The sequence below is a fragment of the Zonotrichia leucophrys genome, unplaced genomic scaffold (genome assembly GCF_028769735.1).
Source record: "Zonotrichia leucophrys gambelii isolate GWCS_2022_RI unplaced genomic scaffold, RI_Zleu_2.0 Scaffold_196_90382, whole genome shotgun sequence".
Taxonomy (NCBI): Eukaryota; Metazoa; Chordata; class Aves; order Passeriformes; family Passerellidae; genus Zonotrichia; species Zonotrichia leucophrys.
The window spans coordinates 24,164-41,354 of record NW_026992401.1 but is presented as its reverse complement, the minus strand read 5'-3'; the positions used below and the strand labels follow the sequence as shown (position 1 = coordinate 41,354).

Genomic DNA, 17,191 nt, shown 5'->3' with positions numbered 1-17,191 from the left:
GGAAGGGCAGGAGGAAGAAGGGAGGATGAGGATGAGGACAGGGATGGGACAAGGATGACTTTGGGATGAAGATGATGATGGGGACTAAGATGAAGATGAGGAGGATGAGGATGATTTGGGATGAAAATGGGGATGGGATGAAGATGAGGATGAGGATGAGGATGAAGAAGAGGATGAGGATGGCACAAGGATGACTTTGAGATGAAGATGATGAGGACGAGAGCAAAGATGAAGATGAGGAGGATGGGATGGGATGTGAGGATCAGGATGAAGATGAAGATGAGGATGACTTTTGGATGAGGATGAAGATGAGGATCAGGATGTGGATGAAGATGAGGATGAGGATGAAGATGAGGACAGGAATGGGGCTGGGATGGGGACAACTTTGGGACAAGGATGGTGAGGACAAGGACAAAGATGATGAGGGTGAGGATGATGCCAATGCTGATGACGCTGACAATGCCGATGACAATGATGCTGACCATGGCCATGCCCATGATGCCCATGATGCCCATGATGGCCATGATGCCCATGATGACCATGATGGCCATGATGACCATGCCCTTGCTGATGACAATGACCATGCCCATGGCCATGATGACCATGATGACCATGATGACCATGATGACCATGATGACCATGATGACCATGATGACCATGATGACCATGCCCATGCCCACGATGATGACCATGCCAATGATGATGATGACCATGCCCATCATGACCATGACCATGATGACCATGCCCATGTCCATGACCATGACCATGACCATGCCCATGACCATGACGAAGCCCATGATGATACCCATGATGACCATGTCCATGATGCCCATGATGACCATGCCCATGCCCATGATTATGACCATGACAATGGCCATGATGACCATGCCCATGCTCATTCCGATGATGACCATGATGACCATCATGCCCATGCCCATGCCCATGATGATGCCCATGATCACCATGCCCATGCTCATTTCGATGATGACCATGGTGACCATCATGCCCATGCCCATGCCCATGCCCATGATGATGACCATGATGCTCATGATGACCACGCCCATGATGATGACCATGATGACCATCATGACCATGCCCATGATGACGCCCATGCCCATGCCCATGATGATGGCCATGATGACCATGATGACCATGCCCATGTCGATGACCATGACCATGCCCATAGGAATGGAATGAGGATGAGGAGGACGGGGATGAGGATCAGGATGAAGATGAGAAGGATGGGGATGAGGATGGGGATGGAGATCAGGTTCAGGGTGAAGATGAGGATGAGAATGAGAATGGGGATGAGGATGAAGATGAGGACAGAACCGGGGTCATGATGAGGACAAAGACAAAGATGATGACGAAGATGACGATGACGATGGAACCTCCGCCCTCAGGGAGGAGCAGGCCGAGGAGGTGAAGAAGAAGAAGAAGGACGACGAGGAGGACACGATCCCGCCCGAGATCTGGGAGCTGCTCAAGGGCGTCACCAAGAAGAGCGAGTACGAGCGCATCGCCTTCCAGTACGGCATCACCGACCTGCGCGGCATGCTGAAGCGCCTCAAGAAGATCAAGGTGGAGCCCAAGAAGAGCGAAGGTGGGGGTTTGGGGAGGATTCCGGGGATTTTGGGGAAATTTATGGAAATTTATGGAAATTTTATGGAAATTTCGGAGAAAATTGGAGAAATTTTGGATGGTTTTGAGGGATCTAAGGGGGATTTGGAGGATGGGAGAACCTCAATAAGATCGAGGTGGAGCCCAAGAAGAGCGAAGGTGGGGGTTTGGGGAGGATTCCGGGGATTTTGGGGAAATTTATGGAAATTTATGGAAATTTTATGGAAATTTCGGAGAAAATTGGAGAAATTTTGGATGGTTTTGAGGGATCTAAGGGGGATTTGGAGGATGGGAGAACCTCAAGAAGATCAAGGTGGAGCCCAAGAAGAGCGAAGGTGGGAGTTTGGGGAGGATTCTGGGGATTTTGGGGAAATTTATGGAAATTTATGGAAATTTTATGGAAATTTTGGAGAAAATTGGAGAAATTTTGGGTGATTTTTGAGGGATCTAAGGGGGATTTGGTGGAGGCTGAAACGCCTCAAGAAGATCAAGGTGGAGCCCAAGAAGAGCGAAGGTGGGAGTTTGGGGAGGATTCCGGGGATTTTGGGGAAATTTATGGAAATTTATGGAAATTTTATGGAAATTTATGAAAATTTCAGAGAAAATTGGAGAAATTTTGGGTGATTTTTGAGGGATCTAAGGGGGATTTGGAGGATGGGAGAACCTCAAGAAGATCAAGGTGGAGCCCAAGAAGAGCGAAGGTGGGGGTTTGGGGAGAATTCGGGGGATTTTGGGAAATTTATGGAAATTTTATGGAAATTTTATGGAAATTTTATGGAAATTCTGGAGAAAATTGGGTGAGTTTCAAGGAATTTTGGAGGAATCTAGGGGGGATTTGGAGGATGGGAGAACCTCAAGAAGATCAAGGTGGAGCCCAAGAAGAGCGAAGGTGGGAGTTTGGGGAGAATTCGGGGGATTTTGGGAAATTTATGGAAATTTATGGAAATTTATGGAAATGTATGGAAATTTTGGAGAAAATTGGGTGAGTTTCAAGGAATTTTGGAGGAATCTAGGGGGGATTTGGAGGATGGGAGAACCTCAAGAAGATCGAGGTGGAGCCCAAGAAGAGCGAAGGTGGGAGTTTGGGGAGGATTCTGGGGATTTTGGGGAAATTTATGGAAATTTATGGAAATTTTATGGAAATTTATGAAAATTTCAGAGAAAATTGGAGAAATTTTGGGTGATTTTTGAGGGATCTAAGGGGGATTTGGAGGATGGGAGAACCTCAAGAAGATCAAGGTGGAGCCCAAGAAGAGCGAAGGTGGGAGTTTGGGGAGGATTCCGAGGATTTTGGGGAAATTTATGGAAATTTTATGGAAATTTCGGAGAAAATTGGAGAAATTTTGGGGGAATTTTGATGGGATTTGGTGGAGGCTGAAGCGCCTCAAGAAGATCAGGGTGGAGTCCAAGAAGAGGAAAGGTGGGAGTTTGGGGAGAATTCCGAGGATTTGGGGAATTTTGGGGTTCCTGGTTGGTTTTTCGGGGTTCCCAGGTGATTTTTGGGGTCACCTGAGCTCACCTGTCCACCTCCAACCTTCATCCGGAAGCTGGACCCCTGAGGGACCTTTGTGATTTTGGGTTTTTTGAGGTTCCTGGTGGTTCTTTGAGGTTCTCAGGTGGAATTTTGGGGTTCCCAGGTGGTTTTTGAGGTTCCTGGGTGGTTCTTGGGGGTTTCCAGGTGGTTCTTTGGGGTCCCTCGGTGTTTTTTTGAGGTTCCCAGGTGATTTTTGGGGTCACCTGAGCTCACTTGTCCACCTCCAACCTTCATCCAGATGAGCTTTGGGATTTCCTTGTGGATTTTGGATTTTTGGAGGTTCCTGGGTGGTTCTTTGAGGTTCTCAGGTGGTTCTTTGGGGTTCCCAGGTGGAATTTTGGGGTTCCCGGGTGGTTCTTTGGGGTTCCCAGGTGGAATTTTGGGATTTCTAGTTGGTTTTTTGGGGGTTCCAGGTGGAATTTTGGGGTTCCTCTGTGGTTCTTTGGGGTTCCCGGGTGGTTCTTTGGGGTCACCTGAGCAGTTTTTGGGGTCACCTGGTCTCACCTGTCCACCTCCAACCTTCATCCGGAAGCTGGACCCCTGAGGGACCTTTGTGATTTTGGGTTTTTTGAGGTTCCTGGTGGTTCTTTGAGGTTCTCAGGTGGAATTTTGAGGTTCCCAGGTGGTTTTTGAGGTTCCTGGGTGGTTCTTGGGGGTTTCCAGGTGGTTCTTGGGGGTTCCAGGCGGAATTTTGGGGTTCCCAGATGGTTTTTGAGGTTCCCAGGTGATTTTTGGGGTCACCTGAGCTCACTTGTCCACCTCCAACCTTCATCCAGATGAGCTTTGGGATTTCCTTGTGGATTTTGGATTTTTGGAGGTTCCTGGGTGGTTCTTTGCGGTTTTCAGGTGGAATTTTGGGGTTCCTGGGTGGTTCTTTGGGGTTCCCAGGTGGAATTTTGGGGTTCCCGCGTGGTTTTTGAGCCTTCTCAGGCGGAATTTTGGGATTTCTAGTTGGTTTTTTGGGGGTTCCAGGTGGAATTTTGGGGTTCCCGGGTGGTTCTTTGGGGTCACCTGAGCAGTTTTTGGGGTCACCTGGTCTCACCTGTCCCCCCCAGCCTTCATCCGGAAGCTGGACCCCTGAGGAACCTTCGGGATTTTGGATTTTTAGGGGTTCCTGGGTGGTTCTTTGAGGTTCCCAGATGGTTTTAGAGGTTCCCGGATGGTTTTTTGGGGTCACCTGAGCTCACCTGTCCCCCCCAGCCTTCATCCGGTAGCTGGAACCCTGAGGAACCTTCGGGATTTTGGATTTTTGGGGGTTCCTGGGTGGTTCTTTGGGGTTTCCAGGTGGAATTTTGGGGTTCCCGGGTGGTTCTTTGGGGTTCCCAGGTGGAATTTTGGGGTCACCTGGTCTCACCTGTCGCCCCCAGCCTTCATCCGGAAGCTGGACCCCGCCTACCAGGTGGACAAGGGCAACAAGATCCGGCTGATGGTGGAGCTCAGCAACCCCGACCTGCCCCTCAAGTGGTACAAGAACGGGCAGCTCATCAAGCCCAGCAACAAGTGAGTGCCAGCTGGGCACAGGTGGGCACAGGTGGGCACAGGTGTGCCCCAGGTGTGCCCAGGTGTGTCCAGGTGGGCACAGGTGTGCCCCAGGTGTGCCCCAGGTGTGCCCCAGGTGTCCCTCAGGTGTCCCCAGGTGTGTCCAGGTATGGCACAGGTATGCCCAGGTATTGCACAGGTGTCCCCAGGAACCTCCAGGTGGGCACAGGTGTGCCCCAGGTGTGCCCAGTGAGCCCCCAGGTGTGTCCAGGTGTGCCCCAAGTGTGCTCCAGGTGGGCACAGGTGGGTACAGGTGTCCCCAGGTGTGTCCAGGTGGGCACAGGTAGACACAGGTGTTCTCAGGTGTCCCCAGGTACCCCCAGGTGTGCCCCAGGTGGGCACAGGTGTCCCTCAGGGGCGTCCAGGTGTACCCCAGGTATGGCATAGGTGTGTCCAGGTGGGCACAGGTGTGCCCCAGGTGTCCCCAGGTACCCCCAGGTGTGCCCAGGTATGCCCCAAGTGTGCTCCAGGTGGGCACAGGTAGACACAGGTGTCCCTCAGGTGTCCCCAGGTACCCCCAGGTGTGCCCAGGTACCCCCAGGTATGTCCAGGTGGGCACAGGTGTGCCCAGGTGTCCCCAGACACTCCCAGGATTGTGTCCAGGTGTGTCCAGGTACCCCCAGGTGTGCCCAGGTGTGCCCAGGAGTCCCCAGGAACCCCCAGGTGGGAAGAGGTGCCCCCAGGTGTGCCCTCAGGTGTGGCAGAGGTGTTTCCAGGTGGACACAGGTGGGCAAAGGAGTGCCCTCAGGTGAGCACAGGTATGCCCAGGTATTGCACAGGTGTCCCCAGAAACTCCCCAGGTGGGCACAGGGGTGCCCCAGGTATGGCACAGGTGTGTCCAGGTGCCCCCAGGTGTGCCCCTAGAGACCCCCAGGTGCCCCCAGGTGTGCCCAGGTGTGCCCAGGTGTGCCCAGGTGTGCGCAGGTGTGTCCCTAGGTGCCCCAGGTGTACCAGGGAGGTTCTCAGGTGCCCCCAGGTGTGCCCAGGTGTGCCCAGGTGTACCAGGGAGGGTCTCAGGTGCCCCCAGGTGCCCCCCGGTGTGTGCCCAGGTGCACCAGGGAGGGTCTCAGGTGCCCCCAGGTGCCCCCAGGTGTGTGCCCAGGTGTGCCCAGGTGTGCCCGTTGCCAGGTACGTGTTTGAGAACGTGGGCCTCAAGCGCATCCTGACCATCAACAAGTGCCCCAGGTGCCCCCAGGTGCGCCCAGGTGCACCAGGGAGGGTCTCAGGTGCCCCCAGGTGCCCCCAGGTGTGTGCCCAGGTGTGCCCAGGTGTGCCCGTTGCCAGGTACGTGTTTGAGAACGTGGGCCTCAAGCGCATCCTCACCATCAACAAGTGCTCGCTGGCCGATGACGCCGCCTACGAGTGCCGGGTCAACGACGAGAAGAGCTTCACCGAGGTCTTCGTCAAAGGTGGGCACGGGGCACCTGGGGGGCACCTGGGGGGCACACCTGGGTACCTGGGGGGCACCTGGGGGCACCTGGGAGGCACCTGGGTGGGGTTTTGGGGGTGTTTGGGGGCACCTGGGTACCTGGGGGGTACCTGGGGGGCACACCTGGGGTACCTGGGTGGGGTTTTGGAGGTCTTGGAGGTGCCCATGGAGGTACCTGGGAAGGGTTTGAGGTGCCTGAGGGGCACCTGGGGGCACACCTGGGGTACCTGGGGGACACTTGGGGCACCTGGGTGGGGTTTTGGGGGGTGTTTGGGGGGCACAGCTGGGTACCTGGAGGGCACCTGGGGTACCTGGGTGGGGGTTTGGGGGCTGTTTGGGGGCACCTGAGGCACCTGGGGGGTACTTGGGGTACCTGGGGGGCACCTGGGGTACCTGGGTGGGGTTTTGGAGGTCTTGGAGGTGCCCATGGGGGCACCTGGAGGGGGTTTGAGGCACCTGTGGGCACCTGAGGGCATCTGGGAGGGGTTTTGGGGGTCTTGGAGGTGCCCACGGAGGCACCTGGGGGCACCTGGGGGCACCTGGGGGCACCTGGGGGGTACCTGAGTGGGCACCTGGGGGCACCGGAGACCATTGGGAAAGGCCCTGAGGACCAGCAGGTGGTGTCCCCTCACCTGTCCCCTCACCTGTCCGTGTGTCCGTCCCTCACCTGTCCGTGTGTCTGTCCCTCACCTGTCCGTGTGTCTGTCCCTAAGGTGTCCGTGTGTCTGTCCCCTCACCTGTCCGTGTGTCCGTCCCTCACCTGTCCGTGTGTCCGTCCCTCACCTGTCTGTCTGTCTGTCCCTCACCTGTCTGTCTGTCCCTCACCTGTCCGTGTGTCCGTCCCTCACCTGTCCGTGTGTCTGTCCCTCACCTGTCCGTCTGTCCCGCAGAGCCGCCGGTGACCATCATGAAGGGCCCTGAGGACCAGCAGGTGGTGGTGGGCGAGCGCGTGGTGCTGGAGGCCGAGGTGTCCGAGGAGGGCGCGCAGGTCATGTGGTACGGGCCGGCCGTCTGTCCGTCCGCACTGTCCGTGTGTCCATCAGTGTGTCCATCCACACTGTCCTGTGTCCATCCTGTGTCTGCCTGTCCATCCGCAGTGTCCCTGTGTCCATCCTGTGTCTGCCTGTCCATCCGCAGTGTCCGTCTGTCCATCAGTGTGTCCATCCACAGTGTCCTGTGTCCATCCTGCGGCCGTCTGTCCGTCCTGCGGCCGTCTGTCCGTCCGCACTGTCCGTGTGTCCATCAATGTGTCCATCCACAGTGTCCTGTGTCCATCCTGCGGCCGTCTGTCCATCCTGTGTCCCTGTGTCCATCCTGTGTCCATCCACACTGTCCTTTGTCCATCCTGTGTCCATCCTGTGTCCCTGTGTCCATCCTGTGTCCATCTGTCCATCCTGTGTCCCTGTGTCCATCCTGTGTCCATCCTGTGTCCCTGTGTCCATCCTGTGTCTGTCTGTCCATCCTGTGTCCATCCTGTGTTCATCCTGTGTCCATCTGTCCATCCCTGTGGCCATCCTGTGGCCATCCTGTAGCCATCCACACTGTCCTGTGTCCCTGTGTCCATCCTGTGTCCATCTGTCCACCCTGTGTCCATCCTGTGTCCATCCACACTGTCCGTGTGTCCAACCTGTGTCTGTGCATCCATCCATGTCCATCTCCATGTCCACCCCCTGTCCACCTTGCGTCCATCTCCACGCCCACCCCAAATCCACCTCATGTCCATCCCCGTGTCCACCTCATGTCCATCTCCACACCCACCTGGTGCCCACCCCAAATCCACTCCATGTTCACCCTGTGCCCACCTGGTGTCCACCCTGTGTCCACCCCACGTCCATCTCCATGTCCTCCCTGTGTCCACTCTATGTCCATCTCCATCTACATCCCATGTCCACCCCACGTCCATCTCCATGGTCATCTCCACACCCACCTCATGTCCACCTCCATGTCCACCCTGTGTCCACTCTATGTCCATCTCCACACCCACCCCATATCCACCCCATGTCCATCCCCGTGTCCACCCCATGTCCACCCTCTGTCCACCTGTAGTGCACTCCATGTCCATCTCCATGTCCATCTCCATGTCCATCTCCATGTCCACCTGGTGTCCACCCCACGTCCACTCCATGTCCACTCCACATCCACCCTGTGTCCACCCCATGTCCACCCCGTGTCCATCTCCACCTCCACCTGGTGTCCACCCCACGTCCATCTCCATGTCAACCCCATGTCCATCTCCACACTCACCTCGTGTCCACCCCTTGTCCACCTGGTGTCCACTCCATGTCCACCCCAAATCCACCCCATGCCCACCTGGTGTTCCCCCTTGTCCATCCCCATGTCCACCATGTCCATCTCCATGTCCACTCAACGTCCACCCCATGTCCACCTCTATGTCCACCTGGTGTCCACCCCAAACCCACCCCACATCCATCTCCATGTCCATCCCCATGTCCACTCTGTGTCCATCTCCACATCCACTCCATGTCCACCTTGTGTCCACCCCATGTCCATCTCCATGTCCATCTCCACACCCACCTGGTGTCCACCCCAAATCCACCCTGTGTCCACCCCATGTCCAGTCTGTGTCCACCTGGTGTCCACCCCACACCCACCCCATGTCCATCCCCTTGTCCACTCTGTGTCCATCTCCACATCCACTCCATGTCCATCTCCGCCTCATGTCCATCTCCACATCCACCTCATGTCCACCCATGTCCACCCCACGTCCATCTCCACATCTACCCAATGTCCACCTGGTGTCCATCTCCACGCCCACCCCGTGTCCACCCCACATCCACCCTGTGTCCACCCTGTGTCCACCCTGTGTCCACCCCATGTCCATCTCCACATCCACTCCATGTCCACCTTGTGTCCACCCCATGTCCATGTCCACCTCCACCCCATGTCCATCTCCACGTCCATCTCCACATCCACCCCGTGCCCACCTGGTGTCCACTCCATGACCACCCCATGTCCATCTCCACATTCCCCCCATGTCCACTCCATGTCCACCCCAAATCCACCTGGTGACCACCCCATCTCCATCTCCATGTCCATCCCCACGTCCACCCCATGTCCATCTCCATCTCCATCTCCATCTCCATCTCCATCTCCATCTCCATCTCCATCTCCATCTCCATCTCCACTGCATCTCCACTCCACACCCACCCCATGTCCACCCCACATCCATCTCCCCACCCACCTGGTTGACCACCCCGTGTCCATCTCCATATCCACCCCAAATCCACCCCATGTCCACCCTGTGTCCATCTCCATGTCCACCTGGCGTCCACCCCATGTCCACCTGCTGTCCACCCCACATCCACCCCAAATCCACCCCGTGTCCACCCCGTGTCCATCTCCATCTCCATCTCCATCTCCATCTCCATCTCCATCATCTCCATCTCCACTCCATGTCCACCTTGTGTCCACCCCATGTCCATATCCTCCTGACCCCGTGTCCACTCCACGTCCATCTCCTCATTCCCCCCATGTCCACTCCATGTCCACCCCAAATCCACCTGGTGTCCACCCCGTGTCCATCTCCATGTCCATCTCCATCTCCATTCCATGTCCACCCCATGTCCACCACACACCCACTGCACGCCCACCCAACGTCCACCTGGTGTCCACCCCATGTCCATCTCCACACCCACCTGGTGTCCATCTCCATGTCCATCCCATGTTCATGTCCATCTCCACTCCATGTCCACCCCATGTCCACTCCATCTCCATCTCCATCTCCATCTCCATCATCTCCATCTCCATCTCCATCTCCATCATCTCCATCTCCACTCCATGTCCACCTTGTGTCCACCCCACATCCATCTCCACGTCCATCTCCACATTCCCCCCATGTCCACTCCATGTCCACCCCAAACCCACCTGGTGACCACCCCATCTCCATCTCCATGTCCATCCCCACGTCCACCCCATCTCCATCTCCATCATCTCCATCATCTCCATCATCTCCATCATCTCCATCATCTCCATCATCTCCATCTCCACTCCATGTCCACCCCATGTCCACTCCATCTCCATCTCCATCATCTCCATCATCTCCATCTCCACTCCTTGTCCACCTTGTGTCCACCCCATGTCCATCTCCACGTCCATCTCCACGTTCCCCCCCTGTCCACTCCATGTCCACCCCAAACCCACCTGGTGTCCACCCCGTGTCCATCTCCACATCCACTCCATGTCCAGCTGGTGTCCATCTCCACACCCATCCCGTGTCCATCTCCACGCCCACTCCATGTCCACCCATGTCCATCTCCACATCCACTCCATGTCCACCTGGTGTCCATCTCCACATCCACCCCGTGCCCACCTGGAGTCCACTCCATGACCACCCCATGTCCATCTCCACACCCACCTGGTGTCCATCTCCATGTCCATCCCCTGTTCATGTCCACCTCCACTCCATGTCCACCCCACGTCCACCCCATGTCCACTCCATCTCCATCTCCATCTCCATCATCTCCATCATCTCCATCATCTCCATCTCCACTCCATGTCCACCTTGTGTCCACCCCACGTCCATCTCCACATTCCCCCCATGTCCACTCCATGTCCACCCCAAACCCACCTGGTGTCCACCCCGTGTCCATCTCCACACCCACCCACGGGTTGTCCACCCGTTGTCCACCCGGTGTCCAGGACGAAGGACGGCGTGGAGCTGACCCGCGAGGAGACCTTCAAGTACCGCTTCAAGAAGGACGGCAAGAAGCACTTCCTGATCCTCAACGAGGCCACCATGGAGGACACCGGGCGCTACCGCATCCTGACCAACGGCGGCGAGGCCGAGGCCGAGGTCATCGTGGAAGGTCAGAGCTCCTCGCGGTCATCCTGCTCCTGGGACCTCCTGGGGATGTTTGAGGGTCACCCCGGAGAAGGTTCTGGAAGGTTCAGGGAGCTCCTGGAAGGTCCAGGAGATGTTTGAGGGTCACCTCGGAGAAGGTTCTGGAAGGTTCTAGGAGCTCCTGAAGGTCCAGGAGATGTTTGAGGGTCACCTTGGAGAAGGTTCTGGAGATCCCAGAAAGTTCCCGGGAATTTGAGGGTTCCTGGAAGGTTCTGGGAGCTCCTGAAGATGTTTGAGGGTCACCTCGGAGAAGGTTCTGGAGATCCCAGGAGGTCCCATGGATGTCCATGAGAAGTTGAAAGGTTCTGGAAGGTTCTAGGAGCTCCTGGAAGGACCAGGAGATGTTTGAGGGTCACCTCAGAAAAGGTTCTGGAGACCCCAGAAGGTCCCAGGAAATCTGGAAAGTTCTGGGAGCTCCTGGGGATGTTTGAGGGTCACCTTGGAGAAGGTTCTGGAAGGTTCAGGGAGGTCCTGGAAGGTCCAGGAGATGTTTGAGAGAAGCTCCTGGAGATCCCAGAAGGTCCCAGGGAATCTGAAGGGTTCTGGAAGGTTCAGGGAGCTTCTGGAAGGTCCTGGAGATGTTTGAGGGTCACCTCGGAGAAGGTTCTGGAGACCCCAGAAGGTCCCAGGGATGTCCATGAGAAACTGGAGGGTTCTGGAGGGTCCAGGAGATGTTTGAGGGTCACCTTGGAGAAGGTCCTGGAGATCTCAGAAGGTCCCGGGGATTTTTGGGGGGTCGAGATGGATTTTTGGGGTTCCAGAGAAGCAGCTGGAGGTGCTGAAGGCATCTCAAGAGGTTCTCCAGATGTTCTCCATGTGTTCTCCATGGGTTCCTTATGGATTTTTTGGGTTCCCCATGGATTTTTGGGGTCTCCATGGATGGTTTTGACCTGCAGAGAAGCAGCTGGAGGTGCTGCAGGAGGTTCTCCAGATGTTCTCCATGGGTTCCTCATGGTTTCTTTGGGGTTCTCCATGAACTTTTGGGTTCCCCATGGATTTTTTGGGTTCCCCATGGATTTTTGGGGTCCACGTGGATGTTTTGGGGTTGCGGAGAAGCAGCTGGAGGTGCTGCAGGAGGTTCTCCAGATGTTCCTAGAGGTTCTCCATGGGTTCCTCATGGTTTCTTTGAGGTTCCCCATGGATTTTTGGGTTCCCCATGGATTTCTGGGGTCCATGTGGATGTTTTGGTCCTGCAGAGAAGCAGCTGGAGGTGCTGCAGGAGGTTCTCCAGATGTTCTCCATGGGTTCCTCATGGTTTCTTTGGGGTTCCCCATGGATTTTTTTGGGTTCCCCATGGATTTTTGGGTTCCCCATGGATTTTTGGGGTCCACGTGGATGTTTTGGGGTTGCAGAGAAGCAGCTGGAGGTGCTGCAGGAGGTTCTCCAGATGTTCTCCATGGGTTCCTCATGGTTTCTTTGGGGTTCCCCATGGATTTTTGGGTTCCCCATGGATTTTTGGGTTCCCCATGGATTTTTGGGGTCCACGTGGGTGTTTTGGTCCTGCAGAGAAGCAGCTGGAGGTGCTGCAGGAGGTTCTCCAGATGTTCCTAGAGGCTCTCCATGGGTTCTTTTTCTTTGTTCCTCATGGTTTCTTTGGGTTCCTCCATGGATTTTTTGGGTTCCCCATGGATTTTTGGGTCCCATGGATGTTTTGGGTCCTCGGAAGCAGCTGGAGGTGCTGCAGGGCATCGCGGACCTGACGGTGCAGGCCACCGAGCAGGCCGTGTTCAAGTGCGAGGTGTCGGATGAGAAGGTCACCGGGCGCTGGTTCAAGAACGGCGTCGAGGTCCGGCCCAGCAAACGCATCCACATCTCCCACACCGGCAGGTGAGACCCAAAAGAACCAAAAATAATCCCAAAAATAATCCCAAAAAACCCGAAAATATCCTCAAAAAACCCTCCCAAAATATTCCAAAATTATCGAAAGAAATCCCCAAATCTAAAAACCCAATATCCACAAAAATATCCCAAAATAAAAACCCCAAAATACCAAAAAATCCCAAAAATAACCCAAAAATTCCCCAAAAAATCCCAAAAATATCCCAAAAATATCCCCAAAAATATCCCCAAAAATAACCCCAAGAAATTCCCAAAAATATCCCAAAACAACCCAAAAATAACCCCGAAAAATCTCAAAAATATCCCCAAAATATCCCCAAAAAATTCCCAAAAATATCCCCAAAAATCAACCCAAAATACCCAAATTCCCAAAAATACCAAAAAACAAAAAACAAAATCTCAAAATATCCCCAAAAAATTCCCAAAAATATCCCCAAGAAACCTCCCAAAATAACCCCAAAAAGTCCCAAAAATAACACAAAGAAATTCCCAAAAATCCCCAAAAATGTCCCAAAAATAACCTTAAAAAATTTCCCCCCAAATATCCCAAAAATATCCCCAAACTTTCCAAAATATCCCCCCCAAAAATTCCCCAAAAATAACCTAAAAAATCCCAAAAATAACCCCAAAAATCCCAAAAATAATGCAAAGAAACTCTTTAAAAATCCCCAAAATATCCCCCCAAAATCCCAAAAATATCCCAAAATTAACCTTAAAAAAATTCCACAAATATCCACAAAAAAAATCCCAAACCCCACCCCCAAATTTCCCAAAAATATCCCAAAAATATCCCAAAAAATCCATAAAAACCCCCAAAAATATCCCAAAAATATCCCAAAAATATCCCAAAAATATCCCAAAAATATCCCAAAAATATCCCCAAAATATCCCAAAAATATCCCAAAAATATCCCAAAAATATCCCAAAAATATCCCAAAAATACCCCAAAAATACCCCAAAAATATCCCAAAAATATCCCAAAAATACCCCAAAAATAACTTTTAAAAATTCCCCCAAAATCCCAAAAACATCCCAAAAAAAATCCCCAAAAAAACCCCAAAAAATCCAAATTTGGGATTTTGGGGTTGAGTTTTTTGGGGCATTTTTGGGATTTTTGGATCTGATTTTTGAAAGATTTTGGGATTTTTCTTTGGGGTTTTTGGGATTTTTGGGGATTTTGGGGTTTTTGGGATTTTTGGGGGATTTTTGGGATTTTTTGAGTGGGGTTTTTTGGGTTTTTGGGATTTTTTGGGGAGGTTTTTTTATTTTTCAGTGCATTTTTTATTTTTGGGTTTTGGATTTGGGATTTTTTGGATTTGGGGATTTTTATGCGGATTTTTGGGGGAATTTTGGGATTTTTTTGTGGTTTTTCTGTTGATTTTGTGATTTTTGGCTGGAATTTTATGGAATTTTGGGATTTTTCATTTGGGGTTTTGGGAGTTTTTGGGATTTGGGGGGTTTTTGGGATTTTTGGAGATTTTTTGGGATTTTTGGGATTTTTTGGGGGGAGTTTTTTTATTTTTCAGTGCATTTTTTAAATGTTGGGATTTTTTGGATTTGGGGATTTTTGGGTTTGGGATTTTTTAAATTTGGGGATTTTTACGCGGATTTTTTTGGGGAATTTTGGGATTTTTTCGTGGTTTTTCTTTTGAATTTTGTGGGTTTTGGCTGGGATTTTATGGAATTTTGGGATTCCTGGGTGGATTTTTTGGCGTTTTTCAATGGGGTTTTTTGGGTTTTTTTGGGATTTTGGGGTGAATTTTTTTGGATTTTGGCCCTTTCCCAAAAAACCCCAAATTTGGGACTTTCTGGGTGATTTTTTTGGGAATTTGGGATTTTTTTGTGATACTTTTGGGGTTTTTGGATTTTGGGGATTTTGGAATATTGGGATTTTTTTGTGATTTTTTTCTTTGGGGATTTTTTTGTGGATTTCTGGGTTTTTTATTTTATTTTGGGATTTTTGAGTGGATTTTTATTTTGGGTTTTGGAATTTTTTAATGGATTTTTTTTTTAATTTGGAGGTTTTGGGTGGGGTTTTTTTGGATTTTGGGATTTTTGGTTGGGTTTTTTTTTGGATTTTGGGGTTTTGGGTGGATTTTTTTTTATTTTGGGTTTTTCAATGGGATTTTTTGGGATTTTTGAGCGCAGTTTTTGGGGGTTTTGGGTGGAATTTTGTGGATTTTTGGGTGGATTTTTTTTGGATTTTGGAATTTTTTAATGGATTTTTTTTAACTTGGAGCTTTTGGGTGGGATTATTTTGAATTTTGAGGGTTTTGCATGGGATATTTTTGAATTTTGCCATTTTTGGGTTGGGATTTTTGGGATTTTTGGGGGGATTTTGGGATTTTTGGATCAGATATTTTTTGATTTTGGGATTTTTGGGTGTTTTTTGGGGATTTTTTTAGTGAGGGTTTTTGGGATATTGGGATTTTTGAGTGGATTTTTCTTTAATTTTGGGGGTTTTGGGGGGGATATTTTTGAATTTTGTGATTTTTGGTTGGGTTTTTTTTGCATTTCGGGATTTTTGCTTGGGGTTTTTGGGATTTTGGGGATTTTTGGGATGATGGAGGTTTCGAGTGGGTGATTTTTGGTTTGGATTTTGGGATTTTTGAGTGGATTTCTTTGGGATTTTTGGAGGTTTTGGGTGGGGATTCCGCAATTTTGAGGTGGGACTTTTTTGAATTTTGCGATTTTGGGGTGGGATTATTTTGAATTTTGTGGGTTTTGGGTGGGATATTTTTGAATTTTGAGATATCTGAGTGGGGTTTTTTGGATTTTTTTTGAATTTTGTGGGTTTTGGGTGGGATATTTTTGAATTTTGCGATTTTTGGGTGGGGTTTTTTTGAATTTTGTGATATCTGAGTGGGGTTTTTTGGTTTTTTTTTTTGAATTTTGGGATTTTTGAGTGGATTTCTTTGGAATTTTTGGAGGTTTGGGGTGGGGATTTTGCAATTTTGGGGTGGGACTTTTTTTTAATTTTGTGATTTTTGGTTGGGTTTTTTTTGAATTTCGGGATTTTTGCTTGGGGTTTTTGGGAGGTTTCGAGTCGGTGATTTTTGGTTTGGATTTTGGGATTTTTGAGTGGATTTGTTTGGGATTTTTGGGGTTTTGGGTGGGGATTCCGCAATTTTGGGTGGGATATTTTTGAATTTTGCTATTTTTGGGTGGGATTTTTTTGAAATTTGTAATTTTGAGTGGGATTTTTTTGAATGTTGTGATTTTGGGGTGGGATTTTTTTGAATTTTGCAATTTTTGGGTGGGGTTTTTTCGAATTTTGAGATATCTGAGTGGGGTTTTTTGGTTTTTTTTTTTGAATTTTGGGTGGAATTTTGGGATTTTTGGGTGGGGTTTTTTTGAATTTTGTAATTTTGGGGTGGGGTTTTTTTGAATTTTGTGGTTTTTGGGTGGGGTTTTTTTGAATTTTGTGATACCTGAGTGGGGTTTTTTGGGTTTTTTTTGAATTTTGGGATTTTTTGGGTGGATTTGTTTGGGATTTTTGGAGGTTTAGGGTGGGGATTTCGCAATTTTGGGGTGGGGTTTTTTTGAATTTTGAGATTTTTGGGGTGGGATATTTTTGAATTTTGCGGTTTTCGGGAGGGATTTTTTTGAATTTTGTGGGTTTTGGGTGGGATATTTTTGAATTTTGCGATTTTTGGGTGGGATATTTTTGAATTTTGTGATATCTGAGTGGGGTTTTTTGGGATTTTTTTAATTTTGGGATTTTTGAGTGGATTTCTTTGGGATTTTTGGAGGTTTTGGGTGGGGATTTCGCAATTTTGGGGTGGGATATTTTTGAATTTTGCAATTTTTGGGTGGGGTTTTTTTGAATTTCGGGATTTTTGCTTGGGGTTTTTGGGAGGTTTCGAGTGGGTGATTTTTGGTTTGGATTTTGGGATTTTTGAGTGGATTTCTTTGGAATTTTTGGAGGTTTTGGGTGGGGATTTCGCAATTTTGGGGTGGGATTTTTTTTTAATTTTGCGATTTTTGGGTGGGTTTTTTTTGAAATTTGTAATTTTGAGTGGGATTTTTTTGAATGTTGTGATTTTGGGGTGGGATATTTTTGAATTTTGCAATTTTTGGGTGGGGTTTTTTTGAATTTTGAGATATCTGAGTGGGGTTTTTTGGGGTTTTTTTTGGATTTTGGGATTTTTGGGGTGGATTTGGTGGGATTTTGGCCCTTGGCAGGATCCACAAGCTGGTGATCGACGACGTGCGCCCCGAGGACGAGGGCGATTACACCTTCGTGCCCGACGGCTACGCCCTCACGCTGTCGGCCAAGCTCAACTTCCTCGGTGGGCGCCGGGAAATTGGGGAAAATCGGGGAAATTCGGGAAAATTCGGGGAAATTTGGGGAAATTCGGGGAAATTT

The 17,191-nt window shown here is 50.7% G+C and overlaps 1 protein-coding gene across 1 annotated transcript in view; it reads left to right on the top strand.

Moving 5' to 3' along the window:
- MYBPC2 (myosin binding protein C2) overlaps positions 1-17,191 on the top strand; it is a gene marked incomplete at its 3' end in the record, with an annotated part of 48,962 nt that overhangs the window by 18,257 nt on the left and 13,514 nt on the right. Inside the window, exons 9-16 of the mRNA XM_064738136.1 lie at positions 1,404-1,603; positions 4,522-4,654; positions 5,978-6,102; positions 7,013-7,118; positions 10,782-10,948; positions 11,345-11,349; positions 12,650-12,810; positions 17,008-17,114. Coding sequence (XP_064594206.1) covers positions 1,404-1,603; positions 4,522-4,654; positions 5,978-6,102; positions 7,013-7,118; positions 10,782-10,948; positions 11,345-11,349; positions 12,650-12,810; positions 17,008-17,114 — 1,004 coding nt within the window. The remainder of the gene's footprint in view (positions 1-1,403; positions 1,604-4,521; positions 4,655-5,977; positions 6,103-7,012; positions 7,119-10,781; positions 10,949-11,344; positions 11,350-12,649; positions 12,811-17,007; positions 17,115-17,191) is intronic.